This window comes from Nomascus leucogenys, chromosome 4 (assembly GCF_006542625.1).
Source record: "Nomascus leucogenys isolate Asia chromosome 4, Asia_NLE_v1, whole genome shotgun sequence".
Classification (NCBI taxonomy): Eukaryota; Metazoa; Chordata; class Mammalia; order Primates; family Hylobatidae; genus Nomascus; species Nomascus leucogenys.
In genome coordinates this window covers 112980869-113000908 of record NC_044384.1, presented here as the reverse complement: position 1 = coordinate 113000908, position 20040 = coordinate 112980869, and the positions used below count along the sequence as shown (strand labels likewise).

Genomic DNA, 20040 nt, shown 5'->3' with positions numbered 1-20040 from the left:
GAAGGCCCCAGAAATCACCTCACTGCTTTCTGCAGTAACAAGTTTTTTGGTCCATGACTCTTACTTGCCTAAGTGGAGAAAACACCCTTTTAATTCACCCTTCATTACGAGAATTAAGCAACTGTTTGAAACTTTTGGAGAAAGTTTTTGATGAAAGGACCCTTTATTCAGGGACCAGTTGCCCAACATTTGGCTGTTTTTGCTCTTTCACATTTAGAAAGTTCACCTTTTATTAGTGAGTGCCCCTAATGAAGGAAGGAGGGCAAAGGGCTGATATTTTTGACACAGGATCTTGGAGCTGGAAAAGCTGAAAGGTTGGACCTTAGGAGTCATCTGGTTTCTTTGACCAAAAGAAATTTGACACAGAAGTTGGTTTATAAAACCAGGCTTGTCTGAATGAGCAAGTAGAAGAGGGCCAAGGGACCATTTCCCTTACCCTCCCATCCCTTCGTCATCCCTCAGGCAACCCTGTGGAACACCTAGGAACCTTGATTAAAGTTTACAAATCACTGGCCCAATTCCAATTTTACAGGTGGGCAAACGGCCCAGAGGGAGTTTTCCTACTCAGAGGCAGGCAGCCCTTCCAGTTCTTGACCTCTTGGGACCAAATGTGGGGTTACACTGTTCAGAAGTAGAGGATCTGGATTAGGAAAAGCCATCTAATATTTCTCTCTCTAGTATTTAGCACAGTGTCTGGCACTTACAAGGGCCTTAAGAAATACAGTATCTCAGTGATTGTGTATTTAGTAAATTCTGGGGAAAGCTGCTGAAGTAGCCTTGAAGCCTACAGATACCAGTGTTGTCTGGTTGTATTTGTTAGGATTCTTGGTTGCAGGTGACAGAAACCATTAGACAAAAAAGGGGGTTTCACTGAAAGGATTCTGGGGGAAATGACTAGCCAAGCCTTCAGAAAGGCAGGATACATATGGGCTTCAGGAGCCTTGGGAGTTGGGGTCACAACATTGCAGGCCTTCTCCACCTGTGTCCCGGTATTTCTTCCATTATTGCTCAGAGCAAGACCAGATGCATCTGCTCCTTTGACTTCTTAGCAGGAAACAAGGCTGTATACAGTGCCAGAGCTTTTTTTTTTTTTTTTTGGAGACAGAGTCTTGCTCTGTTGCCCAGATGGGAGTGCAGTGGCATGATCTCAGCTCACTGCCACCTCCGTCTCCCGGGTTCAAGCAGTTCTGCCTCAGCCTTTCGAGTAGCTGGGATTACAGGCGCGCGTCACCATGCCCGGTTAATTTTGTATTGTTAGTAGGGACGGGTTTCACCATGTTGGCCAGGCTGGTCTCAAATTCCTGACCTCAGGTGATCCTCCAGTCTTGGCCTCCCCAAGTGCTGGGATTACAGGCATGAGCCACTGTGCCTGTGAGTTTCATGTCACAGCTTTGCTACCCAGAGAGAGTACTAGATCGAAAATCCCTAGGAAGGACTCTGGTTGATGTAGCTTAACCAGTCAGGGTCCTTCACAAGAGGTATTCCTGGCAAGGGAGTAGCCTCCCATTTGAGGCTGTTAAAATAATGTGTACACTTCAGTAGCTTGTTAGAAGTGGCCTCCTGGTCAGTGAATCATCAGTGGGATCAGATGAAAGTTATTCCTACCGGTTATCTAAGAAATAGGAAACTTGAAGTTTCTGCTAAGAACTTAAGTCCACACGGAATGGTGGAGATCGTGCTGCAAAATGAAGACTCATTTATTTGTGAGTGGTAGTCCATGAAATCTATCCTTTCTTTGCCAGCAGGCGTTCAGCAATCTGGATTTTATATTCTATCAAGACAGAGTAGAGATGACTCAAACATTTCTAACATTTATAGAGCACTTAGTGACATGCCCCTGGTACTTCCCTAAACATTTTACATGTGTCATCTCCTTTAATCTTCACAAGAACACTATGGTCTAAGTATTATTATTCCAATTTAAAAGAGAAGGTTGGGGACAGTGACACACACCTGGACTTACAGCACTTTGGGAGGCCTTGGCAGGAAGATTGCTTGAGGCCAGAAGTTGGATACCAGCCTGGGCAACATAAGGAGACCCCCTTCTCTACCGCTCCCCCACTCCCACCAAAAAAAATTAGCCGGGCAGTGTGGCACCTGCCTGTAGTCCCAGCTACTCAGGAGGCTGAGGCAGGAGGATCGCTTGAGCCCAGGAATTCGAGATCGCAGTGAGCTATGATCATTCCACTGTACTGCAGCCTGGGTAACAGACCCTGTCGCTAAATAAATAAATAGACCTGAGTTGGAATATCGGCTCTGGAGACCTTAGTGTAACCATGTGCGAGTGTTTACTCACCTATTAAATGGGACTAAAGGCATTTTCTTCTCAAGACTATATATAGCACACCACTAAGCCCTCTAGACATCATATTCCCCATCCATCGCCCCGTCCAGTGGACCAGGGATGAAGCGGGGATGCGCTAGGCATCCCGGTTTGTCACCAGGGGGCGTGCGAGGCCCTCAGCTTGGCGGGCGGCGAGGCGCCGTGGCGGGGGAGGCGGGGGGCCGGCCTGCGCGCGCATGCGCCGTGGTAAAAGACCGGTACCTCGGGCAAGATGGCTACCAGGAGTGTCGCTTCCCGCCTCCGGGGCTCCCGGCGTTTTCTGAGCGGCTTCGTGGCTGGGGCTGTAGTGGGCGCTGCGGGAGCTGGGCTCACGGCCCTGCAGTTCTTCCAGAGTCAGGGCGCTGAGGGAACGTTGACAGGGAAGCAGGCGGATGGTAAGTCTGTGGGCCCGTCCTTCCTTCCCTGGACCAGGTTTCGGGCTCCGACTCCTACCTGGGGTGTGAATGGCAATCCTTGACGGACAGCCTTCACCGTTTGCTGGGCCCCGAGCCCGGCCCTTGGTTTCTGACCTTTATTCTCCCGGCTCGGCCTGCCCTCCCCACCTCGCGTCTCGCCAACTTCCCTCATGTCCTTACTTCCCCCGGACATCTTCGTTTTCTGCACAGAACCACCCCCCCCGCCCGACTTTCTTCCCCCCAGTTACTCATCGCGATATCTATGTTTTAATGTCTGTGTCCTCCACTAAGATTTTTAGCTCCGTAAGACTTGAGACTATGTCTGTTTTGGTCTCCATCATCTAACCAGCACAGTACCTGGTACATAATTGGCATTCAGTAAGCATGAATGAAGGAATAAATTAATACATAGTTTGAGTAGGTTAGTTAACTGCCCTTCTTTCGTCATTGTTCAGTTGAAGAATACCTGCTATCCGTCCAAAGTGTATAAAAACTCAATGTTGCAATGGGTACCTTATATTTGACCAAAAAAAAAAAAAAAATTAACACGTGCTCATTTCTTGCACTTTGCGGACGTGCTAATTTAACTTGCTCCTTTGGATACTTGGCATCTAGCAAGAGAACTGCCCCCTTGGTGGGTTGAGGATTTGAGAAGGCATCAGGGGAGGATTGTCTCGAAACTGACTCACTGTTGAATGTGTGCTTGGTTTCTCCCACTAGGAAAAACAGTACCAGTTTTACTGTCATCTTGCAACAGCACACATATCAGTGCTTCAGAGATGATTTGGAAATGTGATGTGAAAGAGTAATAAGATCAAGTCTTTATTCAAAAGTTAATGCAGTAGCTGCATTTTATTCACTGATTATAGGCAAATCAGTACTTTGCCTACTGTCTATTTTCTTCATCTCTTAAGTAATTGCAAAAATGAGATTTTCTGGTTGATTCGACTTCTGAGCCAGTCCTTTGTAAATCACACCGCTCTCCTTTTCCTTATAATCTTTCATTATTAAGAGCGACTAATTGTGTGTGTGTGTGTTTTTTTTTTTGTCTCTGCCCCCCCACTTTTTTTTTTCATTTTTAGGATCTGCAGAAAAGGCTGTCTTGGAACAATTTGGATTCCCTTTAACTGGAACAGATACAAGGTGTTACACTAATCACGCTTTGTCTTATGATCAGGCAAAGCGGGTGCCTAGATGGGTTCTTGAACATATTTCCAAAAGCAAGATAATGGGTAGGTGGTTGAATAAAAAAAAATTGAAGTAACAGTATTTATGAAAGATGTCTCCAAATTTAAAACAGGGATGATTATTAATATTCTCAACTTTTTTCATATCATAGCACATGTAGAAAATTATATTTATATAGCTTACTGGTTAAATCAACCCTACCTGGCAGCCAGAAAGCCAGACCCTTTCCAGCTGTCTCAGGGCTGAAAATACCCATATCTTGACACACTAGTTGGGAGGCTCTGTCATAAATATTACAGCAATGAGCACCATTCAGTTTTACCTTAACAAATATTTATGTGCCTGCTATGTGTCTGGCACTGTGATAACCCTTGGGGACCTATGTGTGACCAGAGTAGAGGATCTCTACCCCAATGACACTTTGAGTTGGGAGAGTGGGTTGACCTATCAAACAAATAATTTTGGGTGTATAATTACAATAATTTTTCCAAAGGAAGTGATTGCAAGTTAGTGTAGTATAATTAAGGAACAGTAAAAAGTTTGATGAGAGGCTGGGCGTGGTAGCTCACACATGTAATCCCAGTACTTTGGGAGGCTGAGGCGTTTGAGCTCAGGAGTTTCAGATGAGCCTGGCCAATATGACAAAACCCTGTTTCTACAAAAAATACAAAAATTAGCTGGGTGTGGTGGTGCACCTCTGTGGTTCCAGCTACTTGGGGGACTGAGATAGGAGGATCTCTTGAGCCCGGGAGGTGGGGGTTGCAGTGAGCCAAGATTGCAGCACCACACTCCAGCCTAGGCAACAGAGGGAAACTGTGTCTCAAAAAAAAAAAAAAAAAAAAAAAAAGTGTGATGAGAGATTATAACAGAAGAACCTGATTTTGATTAGTAAGGCTTCTCTGAAAAAATGGACTGAAGAGTGAATGGAAATTACTTAGGCAGAGGGTTGAATGTGCCATGGGATGTGGAGAAGAGCATTCTAGGAAGAAAGGAACACTTGTATCTTTGGAGGCCCCCAATATGGAGAGGAGTTTTGTTCTTTTAGGGAACTAAAAGAGTGCCAGTAGGTGAATGAGGGAGAAGGTGATGTGAAATGAGACTGGAGAAGTAGGCAGGTGTGTCAATTTATTCATGTGTCGTTATGTCTTGATAGGGTCCTGTAGAATTACCAGATCTTGATAATTAATGTCAAATTGGTTTCTAGGTAGATTCTTCAAGTTTACACTCCTACCGTTGTTGTTTGTTCTCTCTCTCAACCTTCATCCATGGTGAACATTACTGAGCTTTACCAATTTAATGCTCATTTTACTTGTGTTTATTGATTATCAGTGAGAGTTAACATGTTATGCATTAGTCTTTTTTGGTAAGTTATTCTTTACCTATTTCAGTTGGGGTATTCTCTTTTGAATTTATTTGTAAAAGTTCTTTTATTTGTTAAGGATATTACCTTTTGTCACAATTGTTTTGTTCCCTTTTGTTATTTGCTTTTTAATTTGCTGTGTGTTCCACATATTCTCCTTTGCTTTAAAATGTGTGCTATGGCTATGCATATTAAAATGCTGATATTAAAGCTAGTGTGTGCCATTCTAGAGTGCACAGCAACCAGCAGAATAACAGGATGCTTGGAATGTACTTGCTGTTAGAGAGAAACTGATGTAAGTGAAAACTTTATCGAGCATATAAGAAAACCTGGGCATTTTATATTGTATAATAAGTCTTGTGAGCTGTGTACTTTTGAGGCAATAAAATAGAGCCAATTAATATTATTTGAAAATAGGGAGCAATGTACCCGTGTTTTACTTGATTTTAATGTAAAAGGTCTTCTGTTTTCAGTAATGAGGGACTGAGTTATTCAGATAGAATCTTCCTGCTGAAAACAGAAAATGTTAATATATAAAAAGTGTATATCTGTATATTTTTTTACTTTTTTTTTTTGAGATGGGTTTTTGCTATGTTGCCTAGGCTAGTCTTGAATTTCTGGGTTCAAGTGACCCTCCTGCCTCAGCCTCCTGAGTAGCTGGGATTACAGGTATGTGCCACTATGTCCAACTAAAAGTATATCTTTTAAAAAATGACTTAAGAAAAATGAAGAGACAGCAGCATAGTGGAGAGTTGCCAGGCTAGTGTTTGTGGGAGAAAGCCAGAATCCAAAGAGGTAAGCGCAGTCTTTGCAAACCAAAACCACATTTGCCTTTGAATTCACAGCATTATGGGGTGAGGAGGATTGAAGGAAAGACCTAAGGCTCACCCAAGGTAGGTTGTCCTGTAGGTCCTGCAGTGTAGGAGACCCTTCCTGTGTTACCCAGGAACTCCAAAGGGCTACATCCTCTGGGAAGAGTGAACTAGAACTAACTTGCCTGCCCACTCTCAGGGACTACATGGAAGGTTGTCTTGGCACTGACCAAAGGCCAAAAGGAAGATAAAAAGTTTGTTCCAGGGAAGGTAAAGTTAAAAACTGGCTATCATGCAGACTTACAGCCCAAATCTGTGCATCGAGAGGAGGTCAGGGAACCTTAATCCCTGAGCATGGTTTAATATGGTTCTCCACTGGAAATACTGCTAGACACCTTACAGCAGTAAATTTACATCTTTTCTCAAGGAAGGTATCTTTTTAGGTCTTTGGAAATTCCTACAAATTGCTTTTCCAGGGCAGTAAGCACCAGCCAAAGATAACTAGGTGTAGAAGGAAGTGATTCCAATGGTAATGACACTTAGAAATTTACTAATGATAATTTTTCTGTATTATTCTTTATAAAGTGATTCTAAAAAGCTACATATATGATACTTTACTGTAAACTTTGGGATCTGATACTAAATTTTTCTTGGCTGAATGAAATCACCTTGGAATCAGTGACTTCATTGTTCTCCATTTTACACTTCTTTGAATAACAGTCTGAATATGTTTCATTTGTTGTCATAACTTTTGTAGTTTAAGAAAGTCTCACCTCACAATAGTGCAATAGATAGTGTTAGGGTTTGCTAATATTCTCTGTGACAAACCATTCTGGAGGTGTCAGAAAATAAATAAAATCTGAGATTTCTTCTCTCCTATGTGGTACCCAGATATTCTGTTTTAGAAATTTCTGGGTGGAGCTCATAACTTAAATGTTTATTTTGTCATGGTTCAAGAGGCAGTAAGCAAGACACTCCTCTCCCCAAGGCTGTGCCTGCCTAGAACGAATTGTTTTGTGTCTATATATATCCATTATTTCAGTACACATAAACTTGTCAAATACAACCGTACAAAATATAATACATGGGTGTCTTTTTTAAAAAACAAGAGTTTATTTAGTAGCCAAGCTTTTTATATAGTTTAGTGTTTTGATTGGTGATTGTTTTTACTTAAATACTATTCAGAGGAGTTTTTCTTTAACTGGAAAGGCCAGAGTCAAAATTATATGAGATAGCTACACTGTATGAAAAGCATTCTTTCCTAGACTAGTACTTTCTAAATTCAGATGAAGTATCTGAACTATCCCAGGAACTTGAGACATGCATGCAGTCCCTAATACTAGCTGCTTGGAGAGACACCAGCCAGTAGCAACCAGCTTGCCTTGCTTAGAGAATCTTGAGGGACATTTGTCTACTGATAAATGTAACCATTTTGTGTGTTTTTCTTCAGGTGATGCAGACAGAAAGCATTGTAAATTTAAGCCTGATCCCAATATCCCTCCAACCTTCAGTGCCTTCAATGAAGATTATGTTGGAAGTGGGTGGTCACGAGGACACATGGCTCCAGCAGGAAATAACAAATTTTCAAGTGTAGGCATACTTTGGGGGAGAGATGGGAATATGGGGCTGATGTTATGCAAACAACAGGAATTAGAGATTTAAAAACCAGGAGCCAAACCTTAAAACTTGAGAATTTCCACACTCTTATTTTTCTTCCTGACTTTATTTCTCTTCTTTCAATCACATACCGAGACATTTTTAAACAGATCGAATGAGGAAAACTAAGTGCTATATGAAGGGAACTGGAAAGCCACTGAGAGCTGAAGCTACTCACTTTTATTTATTTATTTTTTTGAGATGGAGTCTCACTCACTCTGTTGCCCAGGTCGGAACACAGTGGCTTGATCTCGGCGCACTGCAACCTCTGCCTCCCAGGTTCAAGCAATTCTTGTGCCTCAGCCTCCTGAGTAGCTGGGATTACAGGGGTGCGTCACCATGCTCAGCTAATTTTTGTTTGTTTGTTTGTTTGTTTGTTTTTTGAGATGGAGTCTCTCTCTGTCGCCTAGGCTGGAGTACAATGGCATGATCTCGGCTCACTGTAACCTCCGCCTCCCAGGTTCAAGTGATTCTCCTGCCTCAGCCTCCCAAGTAGCTGGGATTACAGGTGCCCGCCACCACACCCAGCTGTTTTGTATTTTTAGTAGAGACGGGGTTTCACCACGTTGGCCAGGCTGGTCTCATTAACTCCTGACCTCAGGTGACCCACCTGCCTCGGCCTCCCAAAGTGCTGGGATTACAGGCGTGAGCCACTGTGCTCAGCCACTCACTTGTTTTTAATTAGTTAATTAGAGACAGAGTCTCGCTTTGATGCCCAGGCTGGAGTACAGTGGTGGAATCACAGCTTACTGTAGTCTTGAACTCTTAGGGCTTATACGGTCCTCTTTCCTCAGCTTCCCGAGTAACTAGGACTACGGTCATGTTCCATCATGCCTGGCTAATTTATTTTTAAAAAATTTTTTAATTTGTAGAAATTTATAGAAAAGATGAAAAAATAGTACAACAAACATTGATACATTTACTTTACATACACATATGTAAATTCTGCAACCATTGACAAAGTTGCAGACATGTTTTATTTCTAAATAGATTGCTCAGGAGTATGCATCATCTAAGAATGAGGATGTTTATATATATGAATATAATATATATAAATACAAGTATCATACCAAGAAGTATATACTAATACATTTTTATATGTTTGTGCAGTAATACTATCTAAAATACAATGTATAGTCAGCTTTCCCACATGGTCCTAATTATGACCTTTATCGCTTTTTTGATTCAGTATTCAATCATGAATCACACATTACATTTAGTTATCATATTTCTTTAGTCTTCTTTAATCTAGAATGATTTCCCTGCCAAAAAGTGGGAGGAATGTCTTTCATGATACTGACATTTGTTACGTGAACTATTGGTGATTATGTCATTAAGATAGTAATTCTTAACCTTGGACACTCATTATAATCACTTGGAGAAGTTCTCACAATCCTGATGCCCAGACCTGAAGCTCATACTTATAAAATTGGAAACTCTCAGGGATGAGACCCAGGCATCAATATCAATATTTTTAAAGCTCCCTAGATTATTCCAGTGTGCACTCAAGATTGAGAGCGACTGCTTGAAGAGAAGGTACTTGTAGCATTGGCAGTTAGTATAGATCAGTGAGGAAATTACAGTGAGGTGTAGAGCCTTGTATATTTGGGTCAGAAATGTGAAGTGAATGAACACATAGTGGCCAGATATTCAGAAGAACAAGGACGTTTTCTCTGCCACTTTTGAACTAGTATGTTTGTACTGTACTAAAATAACTTTTGTGAAAATTGATCTCTATTGAGAAACTCTTTGCCAGAGGCTTAAAACCAGAATTTTCCCTTAAGCTTTGTGTTGGAAATACGTAGTTCTTAGAATTCATGTTATAGGTTTGGATTTTATAATTGATAAGCCTACCTGACTACTTACTTTATAGTCCTCATTTTGAATAATTATTATAAGAGCTTTCTGTTCTGGAATAATTATGGCTTTCATTTATTGAAACAAGTAGTCAATAATTGCCTGGCACTAATGTATAAATAAAATGTTTTTCTGTGTCTTTTTAATAAAATATCTTTTAAAGGGGAAAGCATTTCAGTGCAAGTTACTATGTTTCTTTCTTTACAGAAAGCCATGGCTGAAACCTTTTACCTTTCTAACATTGTGCCTCAGGATTTTGATAATAATTCTGGATATTGGAACAGGTGAGGGATGAGTTTTAAAAACATGACTCTATGGAAGATAAATGAAGTGACAGGAGAATGTACTGATGTGCCTATTAACTGTTTCTGTCCTTGTTTTTCAAAAGCTAAGCCTCTGAAGGTAAGTACTTTGGGCCAGTTTTCTTTGCTGTGTTTTGGGGGTACAGTCTTCTACAGAAGATCAGACTTCAAAACATAGCCTGCCTTTTTGAACATGCTTGCCACTGTTCAAAAGTCAAGTTTTCAAAGAAATGACTCAAAATAATAATCTTGATAATTGAGGCAGCATCTTGAGTGTGTTCAGTGAACACTATTATTTTCTCTTGTATTCCAATATTTCTTAGCTTTTTTAAAAAAACAGTTTTGTATTTCAAGAGCTCCTGAGCTTTAGGCCAGGGTCAGTGGTTCATGTCTATAGTCTCAGCACTTTGAGAGGCCGAGGCAGGAGAATTGCTTGAAGCCAGGAGTTTGAGACTGGCCTGGGACATAGTGAAGCCTTGTCTCTACTAAGAATTTTAAAAATTAACCAAGTGTGGTGGTCCATGCCTGTAATCCCAGCTACTCAGGCGGCTGAGGTGGGAGAATCACTTGAGCCCAGGAGTCTGAGGCTATAGTGAGTGGTGATTGTGCCATTGCACTCCAGTCTAGACAACAGAGCAAGACCCTGTCTCAAAAAAAAAAAAAAAAGTTCCTGAACTTAAAAAAAGTTGGGGTATAGTTTAATGTAACTATTAACCAGTTTTTTTGTTTGTTTGTTTTTTGTTTTTTTGAGAGAAAGTCTCACATTGTCGCCCGGGCTGGTGTGCAGTGGCATGATCTTGGCTCACTACACCCTCCGCCTCCCGGGTTCAAGCGATTCTCCTGCCTCAGCCTCCTGAGTAGCTGGGATTATAGGCACACACCACCACACACAGCTAATTTTTGTATTTTTAGTAGACATGGGGTTTCACTATGTTGGCCAGGCTAGTCTTGAACTCCTGACCTCGTGATTTGCCCACCTTGGCCTCCCAAAGTGCTGGGATTACAGGCATGAGCCACCACGCACAGCCACTATAAACTAGTTTTTGATAGAACCTAACTATAAAATAATCTGGGCCTTCTACATTTTTCTGATACTGTCAGGTGGTTTCTTTATGCATCTAAAACTAACAGTTTGAGGTTCTTTCAGGCTATTGTGTTTTTCCCCATATAGTAGTTTGTGGTTTAAAATAATGAAGAGAGCACCCTGCACCAACGAGAGACTTCAGCAGTTATCAGTCATGGTGACATTTGTTTCATCTACATACCCTCACTTTGCCCCACTCAGGTTATTTTTAGCAGATTGCAGATATTTCATTTATAAATGTTTCGTTATATATATTTAGAAGATAAGGATTCTTTTAAAATATAACCACAGTATTATTAATGCCCTTAAAGAATTTAACAATAATTCTTTATTACCAATTTTATAGTCAGTGTTCAAATTTTCCTGGTTGTCTTTAATTTTTTGTTGTTGTTGGTTGGTTTGAACCAGGATTCAAACAAGATAGACACAAAAATTTGGTTGATATATCTCTTTAGTTCATATTAATCTGTAGGTTTTCCTTTCTTCTTTTTTCCTCCATTCAAATTATCTGTTGAAGATCTAGGATGTTTGTCCTAGAGTTTCCTTTCCATATTCTGGATTTGCTGATCGCATATCTGTGGAAGCATTTAACATTTTCTTTTCCCAAGAGATAAATTTCCGGGAGGAAAACTTTACCTTGTAATTAGACATATATATATACATGCTATTAAAAATAATTAAAAAAAAATTTTTAAGGCCAGTCAAGTGAAGCAGTGGGAGTAGAGAAGGAACAAAAAAGTTATGTAACTGGTTATGAACAATTAGTTGTAAACACCACTACACTTATACCAGCCTATAAAAATAATTGGATTTTACTTTTTAGTTAAGAAACTGAGGAATGAGGACATGCATTGTTATCTCTCATTTAGAAATCTCTTCCAACTGGGCCGGGCGCAGTGGCTCATGCCTGTAATGCCAGCACTTTGGGAAGCCGAGGTGGGCAGATTGCTTGAGGTCAGGAGTTGGAGACCAGTCTGGGCAACGTGGCGAAACTGTGTGTCTACTAAAAATAAAAAAAAATTAGCTGGGTATGGTGGCACACACCTAAAATCCCAGCCACTTGGGAGGCTGAGGCAGGAGAATTGCTTAAACCGAGGAGACGGAGGTTGCAGTGAGCTGAGCCTGGGTGACAGAGTGAGTGAGACTCTGTCTCAAAAAAAAAAAAAAAAATCTTCCAACTGCAGTGTAAGAAAGTACATATTACAACTACTTGCCATTTGGGCACCTGTAATCCCAGCTACTCGGGAGGTTGAGGCAGGAGAATCACTTGAACCTGGGAGGCGGAGGTTGCAGTGAGCTGAGACTGCACCATTGCACTCCAGCCTGGGTGATAGAGTGAGACTCTGTCTAAAAAAAAGAAAAAAAAAAAACTTGCCATTTTTATCTGGTAGATTGACGAAAACAGATTTTAAATGATAAATCCCAGCATTATAAAGATTGTTGTGAAACTGCTGTGTTGTATTTTGGAGCTTATAGAGTAAATTGATACAACCCTATTAAAAATGTTAGTTTTACATATGATGTCTTTAAAAGAAATTCATTCAATAATTCTGGTCCTTGAAATTTATCCTAAGGAATTGATACAATGTTGCATTATATAAGAAATGTTAACATAAGCCCAATTGTCCTGCAAGAGAAATGGTTAAATAAAGCATATCATCTTGTTGGAATGATATATAATTCTTGAAAGCTGGTTGGGAACTATGACATAAAAAAAGTTTTAAGTTCATGAAATTTGAATTCCAGAATGTACTCTGAGTGCACATAAAGAAAAATGTAGATAGTTTTGTTAGTGTATGTGATTTTTAAGTTTTTTCTGTGCAGTAAGCAAACTGGGAAAATAATTGTTTGTATGCTTATAATCTTTTGGCCATGTTCTTGTTTAAGTTAATTTCTCAAATGCAGTTTTTCTTGGTATCTTTCATAGGGATTGATATGATTAGCTGCTATCTTACATGTATATATGTGAGAATATCATACATTTTTTGATTTGTTTTTCAGAATAGAAATGTACTGTCGAGAGCTGACAGAAAGGTTTGAAGATGTTTGGGTGGTATCTGGGCCTTTGACCTTACCTCAGACTAGAAGCGATGGAAAGAAAATAGTTAGTTACCAGGTAAGGATGTTTAATAGTCAGGTTTATGTTATCTGTTTGAGATTATAATCTCACTTTGCATTCTGCTTTTTATTTTTATTTTTATCATTTTAAAATAATTTTGCATTCTACTTTTTAATTTCACTTATTCAACAATATTTATTGAACACCTATTAGGAATGATAGGCATAGAGAATATAGTGATGCATAAAAGCAACTATTGACTTCAAGGAACTCACAGTTTAGAGTGGAAAACAGTTGTTAACAATTAATTACATTAAAGTGTGACATGCTGTAATAGAGGTAAACACACATACTGTGATCTTGTGAAAGGACTGATGGGCTCTACCCATATGGGTCAGGAACGCTTAAAAGAGGAAGTGATATTGAGCTATACCTTGACAGATAAGAGTCAGGAGTGGACCCTGAGGATTCCAGAGGTTGGAGCAAGATGAGCACAGGACATTTGTGGTCAACATCAGGGTTTTGGGATTTATATATCATTCATAAAAATTGGAGCGTGTGGTACAAAACAGTGTGGGTGGCTCAAGGGGGATGAAGAGTTCCATAACAGCAGGTGGACGGGTGAGATAATATGCGACTTTCTATTCTATGATGAAGACTTGGGTTTTAATTTTTAGGCACTAAGAAGTCATAGATTTGTTTTAAGCATGGGAGAAATGTGATATTTGCGTTTTATAAAGAGTATTTTGGCAGTAGCATGTAAGGAGATAGGTGGGAAAAGGGAGCATTTGAAGGAGAGATTAGAGGCAAGGAGATGAGTTAGGACATACAAGCAGTTGGAGTGAGGAATAATAGAGGAACACAGAAAAGAGTAACCATGAATAAATAACTTGTTTGAGTGAGGAAGAGAGAGAAGTTCCAGGATAACAACTAGATTGCAGACCAGGCACAGTGGCTCACGCCTGTAATCCCAGCACTTTGGGAGGCCGAGGTGGGTGATCACGAGGTCAGGAGTTTGAGACCAGCCTGGCCAATATGGTGAAACCCCGTCTCTACTAAAAATACAAAAATTATCTAGGTGTGGTGGTGTGTGCCAGTAGTCCCAGCTACTTGGGAGTCTGAGGCAGAATTGCTTGAACCTAGGAGGCGGAGGTTGCGTTGAGCCGAGATCGCACCACTGCACTCTAGCCTGGGCAACAGAGCAAGACTCCGTCTCAAAAAAAATAAAAATAAAAATAAAATAAAAACAACCAGATTACAGTGTTACAGTGAGTTGAATAAATGGGAAGAAAAGCTTTTCTTCTAGAAGCTTCTTTTTTTAATATGCAAGATATGTGAGCACTTTTATAAACTGAAAGAAAGAGAGATTAAAGATAGGAGAGTGTAATTAGTGGTGTGAGAGCTTCAGACATCTAATGTTGCTGGGAAATTCTTAGCTAGCCTTCCATATTGGCAGTTTACAAAGTGGTATACCTGAAGAGCAGGTGTTCTTAGAAAAAGCGTAACATTTAATCTTATCATGCAGAAATATCCTGAGGATTCTGCCAAGAGGGTGGCTGAAGTGTTATACTGTGAGGCCTACAGAGGGTAGGGAACAGGTGGAGTGAAGCAGAAGAGGTGGTAGAGTGAGTAAAAAGAAGCACTGAAGGACTTGCTAGTGAGGCCAAAGAGGAGGGGAGGGAACACCTAGCTCAGCTCTGGAAATAAAGTAGATATTTAATAAATGCTGGTTAGGTAAATGATTACTTAAGTCTGTGATAAAATTTAATAACCCGAGGAACAGATTGAGGAACCACCGCCCCTCCAAAAAAAAACAAAACTTTTAGAGTATATTCTGTCCATTTGACATGCTTATTATCAGCCTATCTAGATCAGATGTGCAGTAATGTCCAAGCATCCAAGGATTTGTATAGGTCCATATGAATAGCCCACTTTCTCTTTTTCCACACAAAATTATGACCCAGCTACTTCTGTTTGTTAAGTGGAAATGATAGAGTAGTTGTTTTCAAGGATTCGTACACCCTTGGAAAATTCCAGTAGATATGGGAGTGAAGGAAGTCAAAGGAATTAGTATTTTAAAATTAATTCATTTAATTTCTCTCCTCTCAGATTAATTTCTCTCCTCTGATTAACTTGCTAATTTAATTTTAGTATATTTTATAGTCTTAGGAGAAAAAAAGGCTTAAAGCCCTCTGTATTGTTTTTCAAATATTAATTATTCTTGGTCTTTGTTAAATCCCGTTTATTTTATATCAGAAAAGAGGCTTTTCTAGCTTTGACTTGTATATCTTAAGTGGTTAAATTACAGTTTAATTTGTGCTTTGTTTTTATAAAATTGAAAAATTTATATCACTAGCCTACTGTGTAGTAGAACAAAAATTTGTACAATGTTTAAAAGGAAAAATTAACCAATAATTACAAGCATTTCACTATATAGATTTTTGTGTGGCTATTTCTGTAAAGTATGTGTTGCCCAAATGCTGTAGTGGAAAATGTATTGTCTTTCTTAAGTTGGATATAATTTTTAAAAATAGAACTGATAAAAATGTATCTTCTAGTTCTTTCTGCTGAAAAGGCCCAGAAGAATTGGTATGTCATTAGCAATGAGCATATCTTGAGACCCAGATACTGGTTTCTAAAAAGCATCTCCTTCTGAAAAGACTCAGCACTTAGAGAAATGACTGATTTAAGGGATGGTACAGAGAGAGTACAAAATGGAACATCATATGCCAGAAAGCCAAGGAAGTGCTCAGACAAATGGTGGGGATATGTCAGAAGGACATGTGAATCAGCTTGAAGGAGCTCCCACTTACTGTATCTGGTGCTATTGAATATCAAAATAAAATGGATTATAAACCTATTGAATTAAATAAGAATCCATACTCAATAAATATGTAAATACATAGGGTGTAAAGAAAAGCTTCTGCATACCATGGAATGTCAGTTAATAAATTTGCAAGAATGAAAGAGTTATACAAATCATTTTGCACACATCACCATAATTGATTGAGGCAAGAATCATCACTAGCTAAAACTAGTGAGTGAATGTTTTATGAGGAATAGGGTATTTACATAGTCTAAAAGTATCTCATCATACGTTATTTATTAATCACAAAGTAAGAAATAACTTTACAGTGAAGAAACATCCCCTTACCCAAGTGATCAAGCTTAGTATTGCTAGTAATGGGACTTAGTGATATGTCGTACTTCCTGATGTGATGCGCTGAGCAGGATAAAATATCAGGCATACCCCAATTGAGGGACATTGTGTGAAACAGCTGACTTCTACTTTACAAAAGTGTTAGTGTCATAAAAGACAAAGGCTGAGAAACTATCTGTTCTAGATTAATGGATTAAAGATTCATGCAAACAAAATGTGTAATATGATCTTAGATTAGATCCTAGACTAGAAGAAAGTTGCTAAAAAGGATGTTATTGGGAGAATTGGCAACATTCGAGGTCTGTAAATTAGATAATTGTATATTTTCAGTATTACATTTCATGACTTTTAAAATTGTTCTGTGATTATGTAAGTAAATATCTTTGCTCTTAGGAAATTATATCCTAAAGTGTTTAGGAGTAAAAGGGTGCGTCTGTGACTTTTAAAAAGTTTAGGGAAAATAGAAGAGAGTGATAAAGCAAATAGAACAAAATGTTAACAATTGGTAAATCTGAGTGAAGGATATAAAGGAAGGAGTTCTTTGTGCTGTTCTTACAAATCCTAAGCTTAGAAATTTTTAAATTATATATTAAATATTGTAGATATTTAAAATATTAAAAGATATATTAAAATAGTTTATCAGTGAAATGATACTCAAGCATGTTCAAGCTAGCCTTGAAGAGTTTCAAAAGAGACCTATCAGCTCTCCTCACCTTATTTAGTGTCGTAATGATCAGTCGTGTGAGGTCAGTCAAGATCAGCTTCCTGAAGAGTATACTTTGAGTAATAGTCTTGTTTCTTGTTTTTATTTTAAAGACTTGCTGGTCTTAGGTATTCTCTTTCAGATTCTGGGCTTCTAAGCTCATATCATTAGTTTTCCATGTCTCTATTAATTTATAGGACCTATCCATGCTCACACAGGCAAATCTTTAATTCAGTAAATCATCCGTTCAGCAAATTTTCAAGTACCTGTCATGTGGGAGGAAGGTATACAGAATTGTAAATGGCATGCCCCAAACTTATATTCTTGATTACTTTCTTCCTCTCCTGTATTTCACATTCTGGCAGTCATCTCTTACTCTTAATTACTTTGAACCAACAACTTCTATTAATTCTCTTTTTTTAAAATAACTTTTACTTAGACATACCGAAGCTCTGAACACCTACAGTATTGCAGAGGCTTCTAATGAGTTTCTCTGCCTCCAATTGCGTTGGCTACCAGTCTATCTGGAGTACAGAAACCATGACAGAGAAAGTATACGTTGTTACTTTCCTAAGCCTCGGAACCATAAAAAAAGGAGTGACATTAAAAGAACAGAAAAGGAAACTTCATTTATACTGAAATTAGGGAATGTTCACAGTCCTGTATCAAGGAATTTTTCAAATAATATCTGCAAGATAAAGTGAAATTTGGACCAAATTATAAAGGATGTTAATTTGACATGTCTCCTCTTATCAAAGCATAGGACGGGGTACTAGAATTAGTAAGGAAGTTCAGACCTACCGGTAGTAGACCACAGGAGAAATTTCTGGTGTTTAACTTGGAGCTTATCCCTTTACCTTGCAATAGCAGGAAAGGCAGGGTGGTTATAGTTGTTAAAAGCACATATTTCATGTCAGATCTGGCCTTGTATCTTTGCTTTGATACTTGCTTGCATGTGGTCCTGGGAAAATGACCTAACTTCTTTAAAGTTCAATTTTATCTGTGATATTTGGATAGTAGTAGTGTTTACCTCACCGAGTTGCTGGTATCATTGTTAGCTTGGTAGTTAGCACACAGGAAATGTTCAGTAAATGTTAGCTACTATTACTCCTTTGGAGGCTAACGTAAGAATGAAGACTGGTGTTTTTTGTATTCTTTGGTGCATGTACTCATAAACCTATGATTTCTAAGATTCTTTTTTATTTCTCCTTTCTTATCTACAGAAGCCCAAAAGTCAGGTGCCTCTTTATTAATTTTAAAGCACAATTTTTGTAGTCTTCTAAGTCGATGCTTTTGAGTTCATGAGTTCATGTTATGAGTTGTGAAATTAGATACTTATATTAAACACGGTTTAGTCTTGATGCTTTTTTTTCGCTCATGGCATTAAAGTCACAATTGGCAAACTATCTTTCCTTGAATTTAAACTTAAAAAATTTTTAAATTATGCAGTTATATGTGCATAATGATAAAAATGCTAAATCTTAAAACATGATTGTGGCAGTATATGACATTGTAATGAAATTCAGACAGTACAAAGCAGGATAAAAAGGTAAAGTCTCACTTATACTCCTTATCCCACTGTCCGGTTTTTATTTGTTCTGGCGCTTATTTCTTTATCTCAGAATAATGAGCACTAAAATATATTTTTAACTTGTGACCTGTCACTTATTAACAGTTAATTTATCTCTCTAAAATTAGGAAATTTATTGTGTACTTCTTGCACTGCACCATACTCTGCTAGTCATATATACTTAATTTTAGTTCTTCTGTTGGTAAAATTTGCATCATATACTTTACATAATATACTTGAACCTTTAATCTTGATCTATCATTTATACTTGTCAAGGTTTGTAGCATTTACATTTATGTTTGCTAACGATAATGTAGTCTGAGTTTTGCCTGTAGCAGAGTTTGTAAACTGAGGCCTCTTATGGCAAGTCCAGCCCATAGAGGTATTTTATTTGGCTCACGTGGTGTATATATATATATATTTTAAAGTTTTTCATAGAGATAGGGTCTTGCTCTGTCTGCTAGGCTGGAGTGCAGTGACAAGATCATAGCTCACTGTAACCTTTATCTTCTGGGCTTAAGAGATCTTCCCACTTCAGCCTACCAAGTAGCTACGACTACAGGCATGCACCACCACGCCCAGCTAATTTTTAAGTTTCTTTTTTGTAGAGGTGGGGGTCTCACTATGTTGCCCTGGCTGGCCTTAAATTCCTGGCCTCAAGTAATCCTCCCACCTGCACCCCTCAAAGGGCTGGAATTAAAGGCTTGAGCCATTAGTTGATAATATTTAATAATTGGGAGATTTCACATAAATCCAGATTTTAGCTTCTCTTAAATCAGATGACTCCGTAACAATTGGCATATACTCCCATAGGCAGCCAGTTTACTAGATAAGAGTATCAACCTTCTCCTTAGATTGAACACACATCTTCAATTCACTGTAGCCTTTACCTGCCCCATTTTACTCATTTACATTTCCTGTCTAGCCCTTGTTGGTCTTTGAGTTTGTAATCCAAGATCTATTGGAAAATATTTAACCAGCATTTATATTATTATAAGTGTATATGTAGTATGTTTGGACCTATAAGGAAGTAGATATAATTCTATATCATTAAATCTGTGCCACTTGAAAGAGAAGTATTACCACAAAAACTGAGAAGTGGAAGGTAAGGGTGGCGGTGTATTATAATTGCTCTTTTTAAAAATGGAATATGTTTTTACTTTCTAATTCAGATAATTTAGGTCATTTAAGCATATCATCATATGATTTTTTAAAAAGGTAAATTAGTTTTTTCGTGAAAATATATTCTAGAGCCCTCTGACTTTCTGTTTTAATTTGGATTACTTGTTTCCTCCCTCCTTCCCTTTCTTCTTCATTCCCTTTCTTCTTTCCTTCCTTTTATTCAACAGAGACTTAACTAAGCTTTTACTAGGTACCTGGTGCTGTTCTGGGTGCTTCTGATACAGCAGTAAACAAGGCAGAAAAGAGTACCCTCATGGAGCATGCATTATAGTGGAGGAGATACATAGTAAGTAAAATGCCTTGTAGAAATATAAAGCACGGTAAAGGATTGTATTAGGGTGGGAAAGAGAGACAAGGGGAAGTGAAGA

General features: G+C 38.8%; 1 protein-coding gene across 2 annotated transcripts in view; it reads left to right on the top strand.

Moving 5' to 3' along the window:
• The first annotated feature begins 2462 nt into the window (after positions 1-2462).
• EXOG (exo/endonuclease G) overlaps positions 2463-20040 on the top strand; it is a 28757-nt gene continuing 11179 nt past the window's right edge. Inside the window, exons 1-5 of one of the 2 annotated variants that reach the window (XM_003256866.4) lie at positions 2463-2718; positions 3822-3971; positions 7550-7689; positions 9820-9896; positions 13000-13114. In XM_003256866.4, coding sequence (XP_003256914.2) covers positions 2556-2718; positions 3822-3971; positions 7550-7689; positions 9820-9896; positions 13000-13114 — 645 coding nt within the window. In that variant the 5' untranslated portion in view covers positions 2463-2555. The remainder of the gene's footprint in view (positions 2719-3821; positions 3972-7549; positions 7690-9819; positions 9897-12999; positions 13115-20040) is intronic. The other variant, XM_003256867.4, reaches the window with a different exon arrangement.